This window comes from Sphaeramia orbicularis, unplaced genomic scaffold (genome assembly GCF_902148855.1).
Source record: "Sphaeramia orbicularis unplaced genomic scaffold, fSphaOr1.1, whole genome shotgun sequence".
In the NCBI taxonomy this organism is placed as follows: domain Eukaryota; kingdom Metazoa; phylum Chordata; class Actinopteri; order Kurtiformes; family Apogonidae; genus Sphaeramia; species Sphaeramia orbicularis.
The window spans coordinates 5,864-20,820 of record NW_021941479.1 but is presented as its reverse complement, the minus strand read 5'-3'; the positions used below and the strand labels follow the sequence as shown (position 1 = coordinate 20,820).

At 45.1% G+C, this 14,957-nt stretch overlaps 1 protein-coding gene across 1 annotated transcript in view; it reads right to left on the bottom strand.

Annotated features, from left to right (window-relative positions):
- LOC115415940 (protocadherin Fat 3-like) overlaps positions 1-14,264 on the bottom strand; it is a 36,209-nt gene extending 21,945 nt beyond the window's left edge. The window contains 2 exon segments of the mRNA XM_030129622.1: positions 10,932-13,626; positions 13,629-14,264. Coding sequence (XP_029985482.1) covers positions 10,932-13,626; positions 13,629-14,252 — 3,319 coding nt within the window. The 5' untranslated portion in view covers positions 14,253-14,264.
- Between the last annotated feature and the right edge of the window lie 693 nt (positions 14,265-14,957).

The following is a 14,957-nucleotide window of genomic DNA, read 5'->3' as shown; positions in this document are numbered from 1 at the left end:
ATAACAGAACCAATACAGAGGGTCATGAAAAAACACCACATCAACACTGTCATCAAACCACACACAAAACTCTGTCAGTTACTCGTACACCCAAAGGACAAAATAGTAACGGACCAAAAATGTCATTTTCAAGAAACCATGCAAATCATGTAACAAAACATACATCAGGAAAACAGGACGATCTTTCAACAAAAGGAAAAACGAACACCAAAAAGAATGTGAAAAGGAGACAGTGGGGAAATTCACATGGACTCAAAAGGATTAAGCCGAACAGGAGAACTTAAAATCGACCATCACTGACCACTGCAGGAGACACACCCACATCACAGACCACTGCAGAAGACACACCCACATCACAGACCACTGCAGAAGACACACCCACATCACAGACCACTGCAGAAGACACACCCACATCATGGACAGGGATCAGGGCACAGTCAGAACTTCTGAAACAAACAAACTCAAACGTTGGATCAAGGAGGCGATAGAGATCAGGAAGTGGGCGAGCGACACCATCACCTGGGACCAGGGGGCGTACACCCTCTGCACACCTGGGATTCCCTCCTCCACAGACCACCCAAGGCGGAGGAGGCGCAGTCGGCTCAACGGGCTCTGATTGGTCCGTTGAGCCGACCAGCTGATGAATGACACGTCAGCAGCACGTCGGATGACGCTTCTGAGGAAGACGGGAGTCACAGTGGAAACTGTCAAGCAGGAAACATCTAAAAACTAGACCTGATCTGAACACAGAAAACAGTATATTTACTGAAACATGTGGAAACAGCAGAAGGATGAAACTGATACATGTGGAAACACAACCACAGGAAACACAACCAGTGAGTTTGACCATTTCCATCTGCTCCTCTGAACCCTTTCCAGTCTAATTCCAGTCTTAATGGTCCTGGTTCCAGACTCTGAGGTGGAGCCTGCATGGCCCAAGGGCTGCTGGGTATCTGAGGCAGAGGCTTTACACAAACCACACCAACTGAGAGTCTGGTATTAATGAGGAATTAAGAGAAGATTAATGAAGGCACTGATTAGCATTAGCATTAGTGCTCATCCCAGTCAGGGCATTCACTTAGTGTGTGTGTGTTCTACAGCAGGAGGAGAGGAGGACAAGGAGAGGAGGAGGAGAGAAGGAGGAGAGGAAGGAGAGGAGGCGGAGGAGGAGGAGGAGAGGAGGAGGAGAGGAAGGAGAGGAGGAGGAAGAGGAGGAGGAGAGGAAGGAGAGGAGGAGAGGAGAAGGAGAGGAAGGAGGAGAAGGAGAGGAGGAGGAGAGCGAGGAGAGGAGGAGGAGGAAGAGGAGAGGAAGGAGAGGAGGAGAGGAAGGAGAGGAAGGAGAGGAGGAGGAGGAGAGGAGGAGGAAGGAGAGGAGGAGGAAGAGGAGGAGGAGAGGAGAAGGAGAGGAAGGAGGAGAAGGAGAGGAGGAGGAAGAGGAATGAGAGGAGGAGAGGAAGGAGGAGGAGGAGGAGAAGTAGAGGAGGAGGAGATGAGGGGGAAGGAGAGGGGGAGAGGAGGAGGAGAAGGAGAAGGAGAAGGAGAGGAGGAGAAGGAGGAGAGGAGGAGGAGAGAAGGAGGAGAAGGAGAAGAGGAGGAGAGGTGGAGGAAGGAGAGGGGGAGAAGGAGGAGAAGGAGAGGAAGGAGATGAGGAGAAGAAGGAGGAGGAGAAGAGGAGAGGAAGAAGAGGTGGAAAAGAAAAGGAAGGCTCCCATATCAGTGGGACCCTATAACCCTATACAGACTATTATCCAGACTATTAACCAGACTATACAAACTATTATCCAGACTATTAACCAGACTATACAAACTATTATCCAGACTATACAGACTATTATCCAGACTATTAACCAGACTATACAAACTATTATCCAGACTATTAACCAGACTATACAAACTATTATCCAGACTATACAGACTATTATCCAGACTATTAACCAGACTATACAAACTATTATCCAGACTATACAGACTATTATCCAGACTATTAACCAGACTATACAAACTATTATCCAGACTATACAGACTATTATCCAGACTATTAACCAGACTATACAAACTATTATCCCGACTATACAGACTATTATCCAGACTATTAACCAGACTATACAAACTATTATCCAGACTATACAGACTATTATCCAGACTATACAGACTATTATCCAGACTATACAGACTATTATCCAGACTATTAACCAGACTATACAAACTATTATCCAGACTATACAGACTATTATCCAGACTATACAGACTATTATCTAGACTATACAGACTATTATCCAGACTATACAAACTATTATCCAGACTATACAGACTATTATCCAGACTATACAGACTATTATCCAGACTATTAACCAGACTATACAAACTATTATCCAGACTATACAGACTATTATCCAGTCTATACAGACTATTATCTAGACTATACAGACTATTATCCAGACTATTACCCAGACTATACAAACTATTATCCAGACCATACAGACTATTATCCAGTCTATACAGACTATTATCCAGACTATACAAACTATTATCCAGACTATTAACCAGACTATACAAACTATTATCCAGTCTATACAGACTATTATCCAGACTATACAAGCTATTATCCAGACTATACTGACTATTCAGAGTATTATCCAGTCTATACAGACTATTATCCAGACTATACAGACTATTACCCAGTCTATACAGACTATTATCCAGACTATACAGACTATTATCCAGACTATACAGACTATTACCCAGTCTATACAGACTATTATCCAGACTATACAAACTATTATCCAGACTATACAGACTATTATCCAGTCTATACAGACTATTATCCAGACTATACAGACTATTATCCAGACTATTAACCAGACTATACAAACTATTATCCAGACTATACAGACTATTATCCAGACGATACAGAATATACAGACTATTATCCAGGCCATACAGACTATTATCCAGGCTATAAAAACTATTATCCAGACTATCCAGTCTATACAGACTATTATCCAGTCTATACAGACTATTATCCAGTCTATACAGACTATTATCCAGTCTATACAGACTATTACACTGACTATACAAACTATTATCCAGACTATACAGACTATTATCCAGTCTATACAGACTATTATCCAGAGTATACAGACTATTATCCAGTCTATACAGACTATTATCCAGACTATACAAACTATTATCCAGACTATACATAACAATTATCCAGTCTATACAGACTATTATCCAGACTATACAAACTATTATCCAGACTATAAAGACAATTATCCAGTCTATACAGACTATTATCCAGTCTATACAGACTATTATCCAGATTATACAGACTATTATCCAGGCTATACAGGCTATACAGACTATTATCCAGGCTATACACACTATACAGACTATTATCCAGTCTATACAGACTATTATCCAGACTATACAGACTATTATCCAGGCTATACAGACTATACAGACTATTATCCAGACTATACAGACTATCATCCAGTCTATACAGACTATTATCCAGGCTATACAGAGTATACAGACTATTATCCCGTCTATACAGACTATTATCCAGTCTATGCAGACTATTATCCAGACTATACAGACTATACAGACTATTATCCAGACTATACAGACTATCATCCAGTCTATACAGACTATTATCCAGGCTATACAGAGTATACAGACTATTATCCAGGCTATACAGACTATACAGACTATTGTCCAGACTATACAGACTATACAGACTATTATCCAGGGTATACAGAGTATACAGACTATTATCCAGGCTATACAGACTATACAGACTATTATCCAGTCTATACAGACTATTATCCAGACTATACAGACTATTATCCTGTCTATACAGACTATTATCCAGACTATACAAACTATTATCCAGACTATACAGACTATGCAGACTATTATCCAGTCTATCCAGACTATTATCCAGTATATACAGACCATTATCCAGACTATACAGACTATTATCCAGGCTATACAGGCTATACAGACTATTATACAGGCTATACAGACTATTATCCAGGCTATACACACTATACAGACTATTATCCAGTCTATACAGACTATTATCCAGACTATACAGACTATTATCCAGGCTATACAGACTATACAGACTATTATCCAGACTATACAGACTATCATCCAGTCTATACAGACTATTATCCAGGCTATACAGAGTATACAGACTATTATCCCGTCTATACAGACTATTATCCAGTCTATGTAGGCTATTATCCAGACTATACAGACTATACAGACTATTATCCAGATATAGAGACTATTATCCAGGCTATACAGACTATACAGACTATTATCCAGGGTATACAGAGTATACAGACTATTATCCAGTCTATACAGACTATTATCCAGGGTATACAGAGTATACAGACTATTATCCAGTCTATACATACTATTATCCAGGTTATACAGAGTATACAGACTATTATCCAGTCTATACAGACTATTATCCAGACTATACAGACTATTATCCAGGTTATACAGAGTATACAGACTATTATCCAGTCTATACAGACTATTATCCAGACTACACAGACTATTACCCAGACTATACAGACTATTATCCAGGTTATACAGAGTATACAGACTATTGTCCAGTCTATACAGACTATTATCCAGACTATACAGACTATTATCCAGGTTATACAGAGTATACAGACTATTATCCAGTCTATACAGACTATTATCCAGACTACACAGACTATTACCCAGACTATACAGACTATTATCCAGGTTATACAGAGTATACAGACTATTATCCAGTCTATACAGACTATTATCCAGACTATACAGACTATTACCCAGACTATACAGACTATTATCCAGAGTACACAGACTATTATCCAGACTATACAGAGTATTATCCAGACTATACAGACTATTATCCAGACTATACAGACTATTATCCAGGCTATGCAGACTATACAGACTATTATCCAGGTTATACAGACTATTATCTAGACTATACAGACTATATCCAGACTATACAGACTATACAGAGTATTATCCAGACTATACAGACTATTATCCAGACTATCCAGACTATTATCCAGGCTATGCAGACTATACAGACTATTATCCAGGTTATACAGACTATTATCTAGACTATACAGACTATTATCCAGACTATACAGACTATTATCCAGGCTATGCAGACTATACAGACTATTATCCAGGTTATACAGACTATTATCCAGACTATACAGACTATAGAGACTATTATCCAGGTTATACAGACTATTATCCAGACTATACAGACTATTATCCAGACTATACAGATGTCAGATGTTCATTTGAACAGCAGTCAGACCTCGGTCAGTCGGTCTGTTCTGTCTGTGCAGTCTTTGCCCAGTCTTGGTCCAGTCTGTATCTGTCCAGTCTTGGTCCAGTCTGTGCAGTCTTGGTCCAGTCTATATCTGTCCAGTCCATTCCAAACACAGTCTTTTTTTTTCTGAACCTGTGGACTCTTAGTGTCGCTCCACCCACTTAGTGTAGCCCCGCCCACACACTGACTCACACATGGTCCCTGTGCTGGTAACCCTGACAGACTGTTCACTCTGAAGGCTTTGGGTACACAGAAAAACAACTGACACAGTTCTGCACTGAATCAGACCACAGAAAGTCCAAGTCCACCTGAACACTGAAGAACCAGGAGAACAGAACGACAGGAGGAGCAGAAACAGTTCTGTTCTGTGTTCTGTTCTGTGTTCTGTGCTGTGTTCTGTTCTGTGTTCTGTTCTGTGTTCTGTGCTGTGTTCTGTGTTCTGTTCTGTGTTCTGTTCTGTGTTCTGTGCTGTGTTCTGTGCTGTGTTCTGTGTTCTGTTCTGTGTTCTGTTCTATGTTCTATGTTCTGTTCTGTGTTCTGTTCTAGGTTTTGTTCTATGTTCTATGTTCTGTTCTGTGTTCTATGTTCTGTTCTGTTCTTATGTCTGTTCTGTCAGAAGTGCACTGATCTGAGCAGACAGACCAGACCAGACAAAGGTCAGAGCAGGAAAAATGAGGAGGAAGAACCCAGTCCAGACCAGGTACCAGTACCAGACCCAGGTCTAGACCAGGTGGACTGAATGTGTGCAGTCACAGCAGCTGTCACTAACAAAACAGGAAACCAACCCCTGATCAAAGCACGTACATTATTATTATTATTATTATTATTATTATTATTATTATTATTATTATTATCATCATTATTATTATTATTATTATCATTATTATTATTATTGTGTCTATCATAAAACCCTGCCCAGTCCTTCCATGGGCGTAGAAGACACCACAAATACAAACCACAGATCAAATACCAGACAAAAGGCACAACAAATATGAACAGAACAAAGGACTGACCTATTGAAACCAACACATCTGCTGCTTTTTCCAGCCTTTACAAACAAATACTGAGAATTTAAATACATGTGAACTAAAGAACAGGTTCATCCGGTCCTCATCAGCTCCAGAACAGACCAGGATTCAAGAAGAAACATGTGATCAAACACAGAGACTGAGTTCAGCACAGAGAGGACAATAGAGAAGAACAGAGGAGTCATGTAACACTGACCCCAAACCACACAGGTACCACAGGTACCACAGGTACAGGTACCACAGGTAAAGGTACCACAGGTACCACAGGTACAGGTACCACAGGTACAGGTTCCACAGGTACAGGTACCACAGGTACAGGTACAGGTATGGGTACCACAGGTACAGGTACCACAGGTACAGGTACCACAGGTACAGGTACAGGTATGGGTACCACAGGTACAGGTACCACAGGTACAGGTACAGGTATGGGTACCACAGGTACAGGTACCACAGGTACAGGTACCACTCAGAACACCACCAAAAAGAAGAACAATCAGCAGAATCAGAGCTGTGGATCAGTCCAGTGTTTGTCAGTCAAAGGGTTTCCAGTTCCTTAGTCTGGAACAGCTGGAAGACCAAGAAGAAGATCCAGACCCAGACCCACATCCAGTGTTTGTTTAGTCTGTTGGTTCTACATCAACAGCAGAACAGGGACATTCAAAAACAGCTGATTGTAGTTTAATGTCCAGAACAGTGACCAATCAGCACCAAAGTAGGTGTAGACATCTGTAGCCACACCCACTTTGAACTCTGCTAAACCCCACCCCCAGTTGAATGTCTGTTGTCTTCATCCAGCCGTTGAGCAGAGCATCAGGGGTGGAAGAAGTCTTCCTCACTCTGACAGACACTTCCTGTCCACTGTGGTGGTCCCAGCCCATTATGGCACTAATGATAGTGGGCGCTAATGCTAGTGGGCGCTAATGCTAGTGGGTGTTAATGCTAGTGGGCGCTAATGCTAGTGGGTGCTAATGCAAGTGGGTGCTAATGCTAGTGAGCACTAATGCTAGCAGGTACTAATGCTAGTGGGTTAATGAGGCTTCTACCTGCAGGGGGGGGCTCGGAGCCCCAGAACTACCTGGGGGTTCATTCTATCTGTGGGTGAGGGCATCGAACCCACAGGCTAACGGCTGCCTGCTGCTCATTTCGCACTAATAATCCCATGTGACTGTGACATGGACCCACCCACTATACCCCCCCCCCCCCCCCTACTGCTCTTTTTGGTCTGTTCTCATCCTCCAGCCCTTTCACTGTGAATCTGACACAAATGTAGATCTAAATAATGCACTAAACCAGGGCTGTCAAACATGCGTCCCAGGGCCCAAAAGCGTGCCCCCCCCCCCCCCCCCCCCCCAAAAGGTTTCGATCCGACCCCTGGGGTGAATTTACAAAGTGTATAAATTCCACAGTCCAGGCTGTGGAACTCATTTTAGTGTGGGTTCCACATCCAGACCAATCTGATCGACAGTCGAATAAGAACAGCAGAAGAACCCACACAAAAGAACCACTGCAGATTTACTACTGGGTTTGATGGGAAAAATAGGCCTGGGTCCTGGGTCCTGGGTCCTGGACCTGTGGTTCTATGTGTGTTCTGGACCTGGTCCTGGACCTGGTCCTGGCTCCTGGGTCCAGGTCTTGGACTTACAGGTCCATATATGAGTCAGTGTTGGCTGGACCCTCCACTCTGGACACAATGCTGGTTTTGTTGCCCCCCCCCATCAGTCCGTTACAGATGAATCACAGCAGAAACAGGAGCCACAACCCCCCCCCCCCCCCCCCCTTTACCTCAGGTCTGTGTTCCCAGAGAGAAGTGACACTGATGAAGTGTGTGTGTGTGTGTGTGTGTGTGTGTGTGTTAATGTTAACCTTATCATCTGCAGAATGTGACTCTTTGACTTGAACACAACAACAGAAAAATAGACTCAGGTTTCCTGTCCCTGCAGCGTCGAACCAACAACCACTGCATTAATATAGACTGAAACACACACACACACACACATCCTTCATATACAGTGTGATCCCAGAAAAACTGTAAAACCACCGTCACCTGCAAACACAAACAGACAAACACAAACAAACACAAACAGACAAACACAAACAAACACAAACAGACAAACACAAACAAACAGACAAACACAAACAAACACAAACACAGACAAACACAAACAAACACAAGCAAACAGACAAACAAACACAAACAAACACAAACAACACAAACAGACAAACACAAACAAACATAAACAAACAGACAAACAAACAAACACAAACAAACAGACAAACACAAACAAAAACAAACAGACAAACACAAACACAAACAAACAGACAAACACAAACAAAAACAAACAAACAAACACAAACAAACACAAACAGACAAACACAAACAAGCAAACATAAACACAAACAAACACAAACAAACATAAACACAAACAAACACAAACAAACAGACAAACACAAACAAACACAAACAGCTGTCGCAGCCGTTCCACAGTTCACATCAGTCTGTGGACTCATTGAATCCAGGTGTTTCTGTTCTAACAGGGGTCAGGGAGACCCTCATACAGAACCAGGGGTCAGGGAGTACATTCCATTCAAACCTGGCATTCATGTAGACTAACCCCCCCCCCCCCCTTTAGAACCAGAACCATCATGTAGACTAACCCCTCCCCCTTTAGAACCACAACCATCATGTAGACTGACCCCCCTCCCCTTTAGAACCAGAACCATCATGTAGACTAACCCCTCCCCCTTTAGAACCACAACCATCATGTAGACTAAACCCCCCCCCCCCCCCCCCCCCCTTTAGAACCACAACCATCATGTAGACTGACCCCCCTCCCCTTTAGAACCAGAACTACTCACAGCTCTGTTCCATTTAACTGAACTGTACGAAGGAGGAAGAATGTGTGTGTGTGTTTGCATGCATGTGTGTGTGCATGTGTGCATGTGCATGTTTGTGTGTGCGCGTGCATGCATTTGCGTGCATGTGTGTGTATGTGTGTGTGCGTGCATGTGTGTGTGTGTGTGTGTGTAAGGCCCAGTATCATTCTCTTTCAGTTGTAAATGTGTGTGTGTGTGTGTGTGTGTGTGTACAGTGTGTGTGTATAATTGTGTGTGTGTGTGTGTGTGTGTAATTGTGTGTGTGTTGTTTCTCAGGTGCTTGGTGCTGATTTATGGCTGTTGCCAAGGCTCTGCTAACGAGCCCCCCCACACACACACTCTGCTCCTGTTAATCACCTCAGGAAAAGCACAGCAGGTTAACAACTGAGCATGTGCAACACAGAGCAGGGCCGTTTAACGACTGAGCATGTGCAACACAGAGCAGGGCCGTTTAACGACTGAGCATGTGCAACACAGGGCAGGGCCGTTTAACGACTGAGAATGTGCAACACAGGGCAGGGCCGTTTAACGACTGAGCATGTGCAACACAGGGCAGGGCCGTTTAATGACTGAGCATGTGCAACACAGGGCAGGGCCGTTTAACGACTGAGAATGTGCAACACAGGGCAGGGCCGTTTAACAACTGAGCATGTGCAACACAGAGCAGGGCCGTTTAATGACTGAGCATGTGCAACACAGGGCAGGGCCGTTAACGACTGAGCATGTGCAACGCAGAGCAGGGCCGTTTAACGACTGAGCATGTGCAACACAGGGCAGGGCCGTTTAACAACTGAGCATGTGCAACACAGAGCAGGGCCGTTTAACGACTGAGCATGTGCAACGCAGAGCAGGGCCGTTTAACGACTGAGCATGTGCAACGCAGGGCAGGGCCGTTTAACAACTGAGCATGTGCAACGCAGAGCAGGACCGTTTAACGACTGAGCATGTCCAACACAGGGCAGGGCCGTTTAACGACTGAGCATGTCCAACACAGGGCAGGGCCGTTTGGTTTTGTATGTGTGTTTTACTGAGAATATTCAACCGACCCCTTCAGACTAGCACTACAGTCCAGGGTGTTGGACTAACCCTGACCCTGAACCTAACCCCTAACCTCGACCCTGACCTGCAGTAAGCCCTTGGTGCACCCACCCTAACCTGAATTGACCCTAACCCTAACCTCCTGTGTTGACCCTAACCCTAAACTAAGCAGAACCGGCTGGTTTTCAAAGAAAGGACCGTGTCGCTGCACCTGTTAAATACTGGACTGTTGGACCAAGTGAGCATGTGCACCATATTTGAGCATGTGCACCATATTTGAGCATGTGCACCATATTTGAAGACATGCCATCCAGCAGTTATTGACACAGTGTTTTTAACATAGTCTGGACTGAACAACACACCGACGGACTGACCAACAGATGCATGGACACATCTACGAACTACTGCTAACACTTCAGTTTGGACGGCACCATAGGGCGAGGCCAAGCGTACGCCTCCAGTACCTGGTCCCATGTTCAGTTATCAAGACAGTGGTCCGACATTCGTGACAGACAGCTAAGGAGCCGACATCTAAACTTAAATGCCACAGCAACTTCAGCGAGCTGTCGTAATGAATGGATTCCATTGCAAATGAAGTCCTACAGAAAAGACAATAAAACAAAGGAACTCACCTGTCTCTTCATCGATGGCGAACCGTCCGAGCCCACTTCCATCACGAATGGAGTACTGGATTTCTCCGTCTCTGCCGTTGTCCTCGTCATTAGCAGTAACTTGAAGAAGAGTAGTTCCAATTCGTGAATTCTCTTTAACTAATCCGGTCAAGGCAAAGTGGTTGAAGTAGGGGGCGTAGAGGTTTTCATTGACATCCACCACTTCGATCTCCACAAAAGTGACGGACAGAAGCGACACCGGCCTCCCTTTGTCTTTGGCCCTCACCGTCAGATTATAAAACTGCTGGGTCTCATAGTCCAGCTCCTTCGCCAGCCGAATGGCCCCGCTGGACTTGTCTACTTCAAACCATCCGTTGTAGTCACTGGCAAGAGAGTATCGAACCTGGCCTCCTAGTCCTACATCTGGGTCCTGAGTCTCTAACCACGCCACCACAGCTCCTACTGGCAGGTCTTCCAGGGCCCTGGCCTTGTACACACTAGGGATAAAGAGTGGAGGGCAGTCGTTCACGTCCTCCAAAGAGATTTTCAATGTGGTCACTGAGAACTTCTGGCTCCTTTTCTCTGCCTTGTCTCGAGCCTCAATTTTCAGGTTAAAGCTAGGGACGAATTCCCTGTCTAATTGGCCTGCGACGTACACTATTCCATTGGTGGAATTAATGCCAAACTGGCTGGTACTGGTCAGAAGAGAGTAAACCACCTCCCCGTTAGGTCCCAGGTCTTTATCAGTGGCCTCAACTTGAATGACATCTGTACCTATGGCTGTGTTTTCAGGGATGACAATTTTATAACCACCCTCTTGTAAAAACTGGGGTGAATTATCGTTGGCATCTTCTACGTAGACTGTAAGAAGCCTCCAAGCAGTTTTCTGCGGCAGGCCGAGGTCATAGATTGTTAAGTTGAGAAGATAGCGATCTTTCTTTTCTCTATCCATTGGCAGGAAAACACTTATCAGGCCAGTCTCCATGTCAATTTTAAAACAACTGTCAGTGTTCCCATCAGAAATCGCATATACAATCTGACCATTAAATCCTGTGTCACCGTCGTAGGCGTTCACCATAAAAACACTGGAGCCAATATTTAGGTCCTCTTGCACTGCGATATCTGTGGGAAAAGCTTTGTCGAACTGAGGCATTTGCCGATTGACAGAGAACAGGTCAATAAAACCTTCCTCAATTTTGGGCTTGGAGCTAGCTTTGGACTTTTTGAGCAACTTTTCAGCTAACTTCTGGGCTACTCTCGTCTCTTTACAGTTGAAACTTTTAGGAGGTGATTTCCCGTGAACAACTGAGATGTTAACAAATATGGGATCGGAAAAGTTCTCACCATCTGTGGCAGTAATTTTCAGACTAAAGACACCATTCTTAGGAGTGGCTGTAGTGAGGGAACGTTGCAGTACGAGAACCCCCGAGTCTGGGTTGAGATCAAAGTACCCCCATTCATTACCAGAAATGATCTTATATTTGACTAACTCTAACTCATCTACATCGATTGCGGACATCGTAGTAATGGTTTCATCCACTGGAAAATCCATAGAAATCACCCCCTGACATGCAACCTTCTCAAACAACGGCTGGTTATCGTTTACATTCTCCAGGTGAATGGTCACGTTGACCTCGCTCTCGCGCCTGTAAGGCGACCCCCAGTCAGACGCTCTAACTACAAACACAAAGCTCTCTGATGACGACTCAAAGTCCAACTCTTTAGTTGTGCTGATGACTCCTGAAAACTGGTTGATTCTGAAGGGGAGCGGCTGAAGGCTGGAAACGCTGTATGTTATGTACCCGTTCTCACCTTTATCTTCGTCCACGGCAGAAACTGTTAAAACACTGGTCCCAACAGGTACAGATTCATTGATGAACACCTCGTAAGAGGGCAGCGCAAACGTTGGAGTGTTGTCATTGGCGTCGTCAATGGTGACACGCACTTTCACCTTCAGTTCACTATCGACTTCTAACACCTCAAGATTAAAAACGTCCTGGTTGACTTTGGTAAACCAGTGCTTGGTGGAGATTACACCTGTGACAGTGTTCATTTGGAAAAATGCAGAATCAGCAGAAGGCGCCAGAATATATTCCGCATCATCAGGTTCCGGCTTGATCTTAACTGCCTCTACAATCGTGCCCGGCGGTGAGATTTCATTCAGACTGACATCGTACACCTCCTTCTCAAACTTTGCGTCCACTGTTGGCCGTTTCTTGACCACAATGTGAACAATATTGACAGTGGAGAACTTCTGCGGGGTGCCGCGGTCCTTGGCCTGTAAAGTCAGGTTACAGCCATAGGGGCAGGTCTCCCAGTTCACCGACTCTGAGCCCTTTAGTGCAAACTCGCCTTCGTCGATTCTTTCTATAAAAAACTGCTCGGAAGGGTCTCCCCCAACAATGACTACCGAATCGATTTCTCCATTTAAGCCTTCGTCCAGGTCCTCCACGGTGACCATGGCGTACACTGGGTTTTTATCCAGCCACGAGGGGCTATGGGTGACCACATTCATGACGGGGGGGTGCTCGTTAACACGCTCTACATGGACAAAGAGCTTGGCGGTGCTGCTGACTCCATTGTTTCCATAGAGCTTCATGCCTCTATCGACCGCCAGGATCTCCAAGTCGTACCGGTTCTGCTCGTCCACATTCAGCTTTCCGCTCAGAGACACCACTCCACTAGTGGGGTGGACTGCGAACCAGTTCCATTTTTCTCCTTAAAAAAATAGTAAAACTCCCCATTGGAGCCAATATCTGCATCGGTAGCAGTAACTTGTGCTATGCTAGTCCTGAGTGGGGTGCTCTCCGTGATGGTGACGGAGTATGTTGTAGGGGAAAACAAGGGTCGCAGGTCATTCATATCCAAAACTTGGATGCTGACTTTAGTCCAGGTCTCCAGTAGGGCCTCCCCCTTGACGGAGGCTTTTACTGTCAATACGTAATTATCCTGAATCTCTCGATTCAAGATGGCCGCATTACCGCCTTTAGTCCTTATTCGCAAGAAGCAGAAATCCCCGAGGACGTACTCCTCCGCCTTAAAAAAGCCTTCGTCGTCTCCGGAGGTGATCCTGTAGCGGATCTCCCACGAGCGCTGGGCCAAGTGGATGCCCATTTTAACTTTACTGTTGGCGTAGGTGCGCGCCGCTGAGTTTTCATAAACCGTGGCGTGGTAGACGGCCTGAGTGAAGGCGAAGCGAGGTCCATGCTGAGAGGCCCCATGGGTAACCTGGCCGTGGCAGGACAGAGGCCGGAAGAGCAACGACAGCAGCAGCGGCAGCAGCAGGGCCGGGCCTAGAAGAGGGGCTCGCATGGCTGCCCACTGGCCCATGTTCACATCCATCCCATCATCACTGCATTCTGAGGAGGAAACACAGAGAGGGACCCAGGTCAGACACAAACAAACCTGTTCAGGCACAGACAACCACACAAACTAACCTGGCAGCATTTGGGTCAGGTATTTGACCAATATGTGGCCATTTTAGAAAGGGGTGGGGGGGTGGGGGGATCCAAATAAGATCAGTCCTTTCATAGATGAATCCTATCTATAGAACAGTTCTACTGCTAAAACCATTGTCCACTAACATGTGACTCTGCTGTTTCTGGTCTGTACCGATAAGGTTTCACAATGTGACAGAAAAGAAGCAGATTGGGGGGGGGGGGGGGGGGGGGGGGGGGGGGGGGGGGGGCAGGCTGACATCATCAATGTGTGGTCTGTGTCTGGACTCTGTTGATTATAAGTTTCAGTAAAACCAGAGGTGGTTTTGGAAGGAACAAAATAATTGTACATCTAGGAAGAGGAGAGGAAGATCCACAAGAAACAGCAAAGAAAAGAAGAGCAGAGGAGGAACTACAGGGACCCTGTCCTTACCCTGTCCCAACCCTGTCCTAACCCTGTCCTTACCCTGCCCTAACCTCTGTCCTAGACCTGTCATAACCCTGTCCTTACCCTGTCCTAACCTCTGTCCTAACCCTGTCCTTACCCTGCCCTAACCTCTGTCCTAGACCTGTCCTAACCTTGTCCTAACCTCTGTCCTAACCTTGTCCT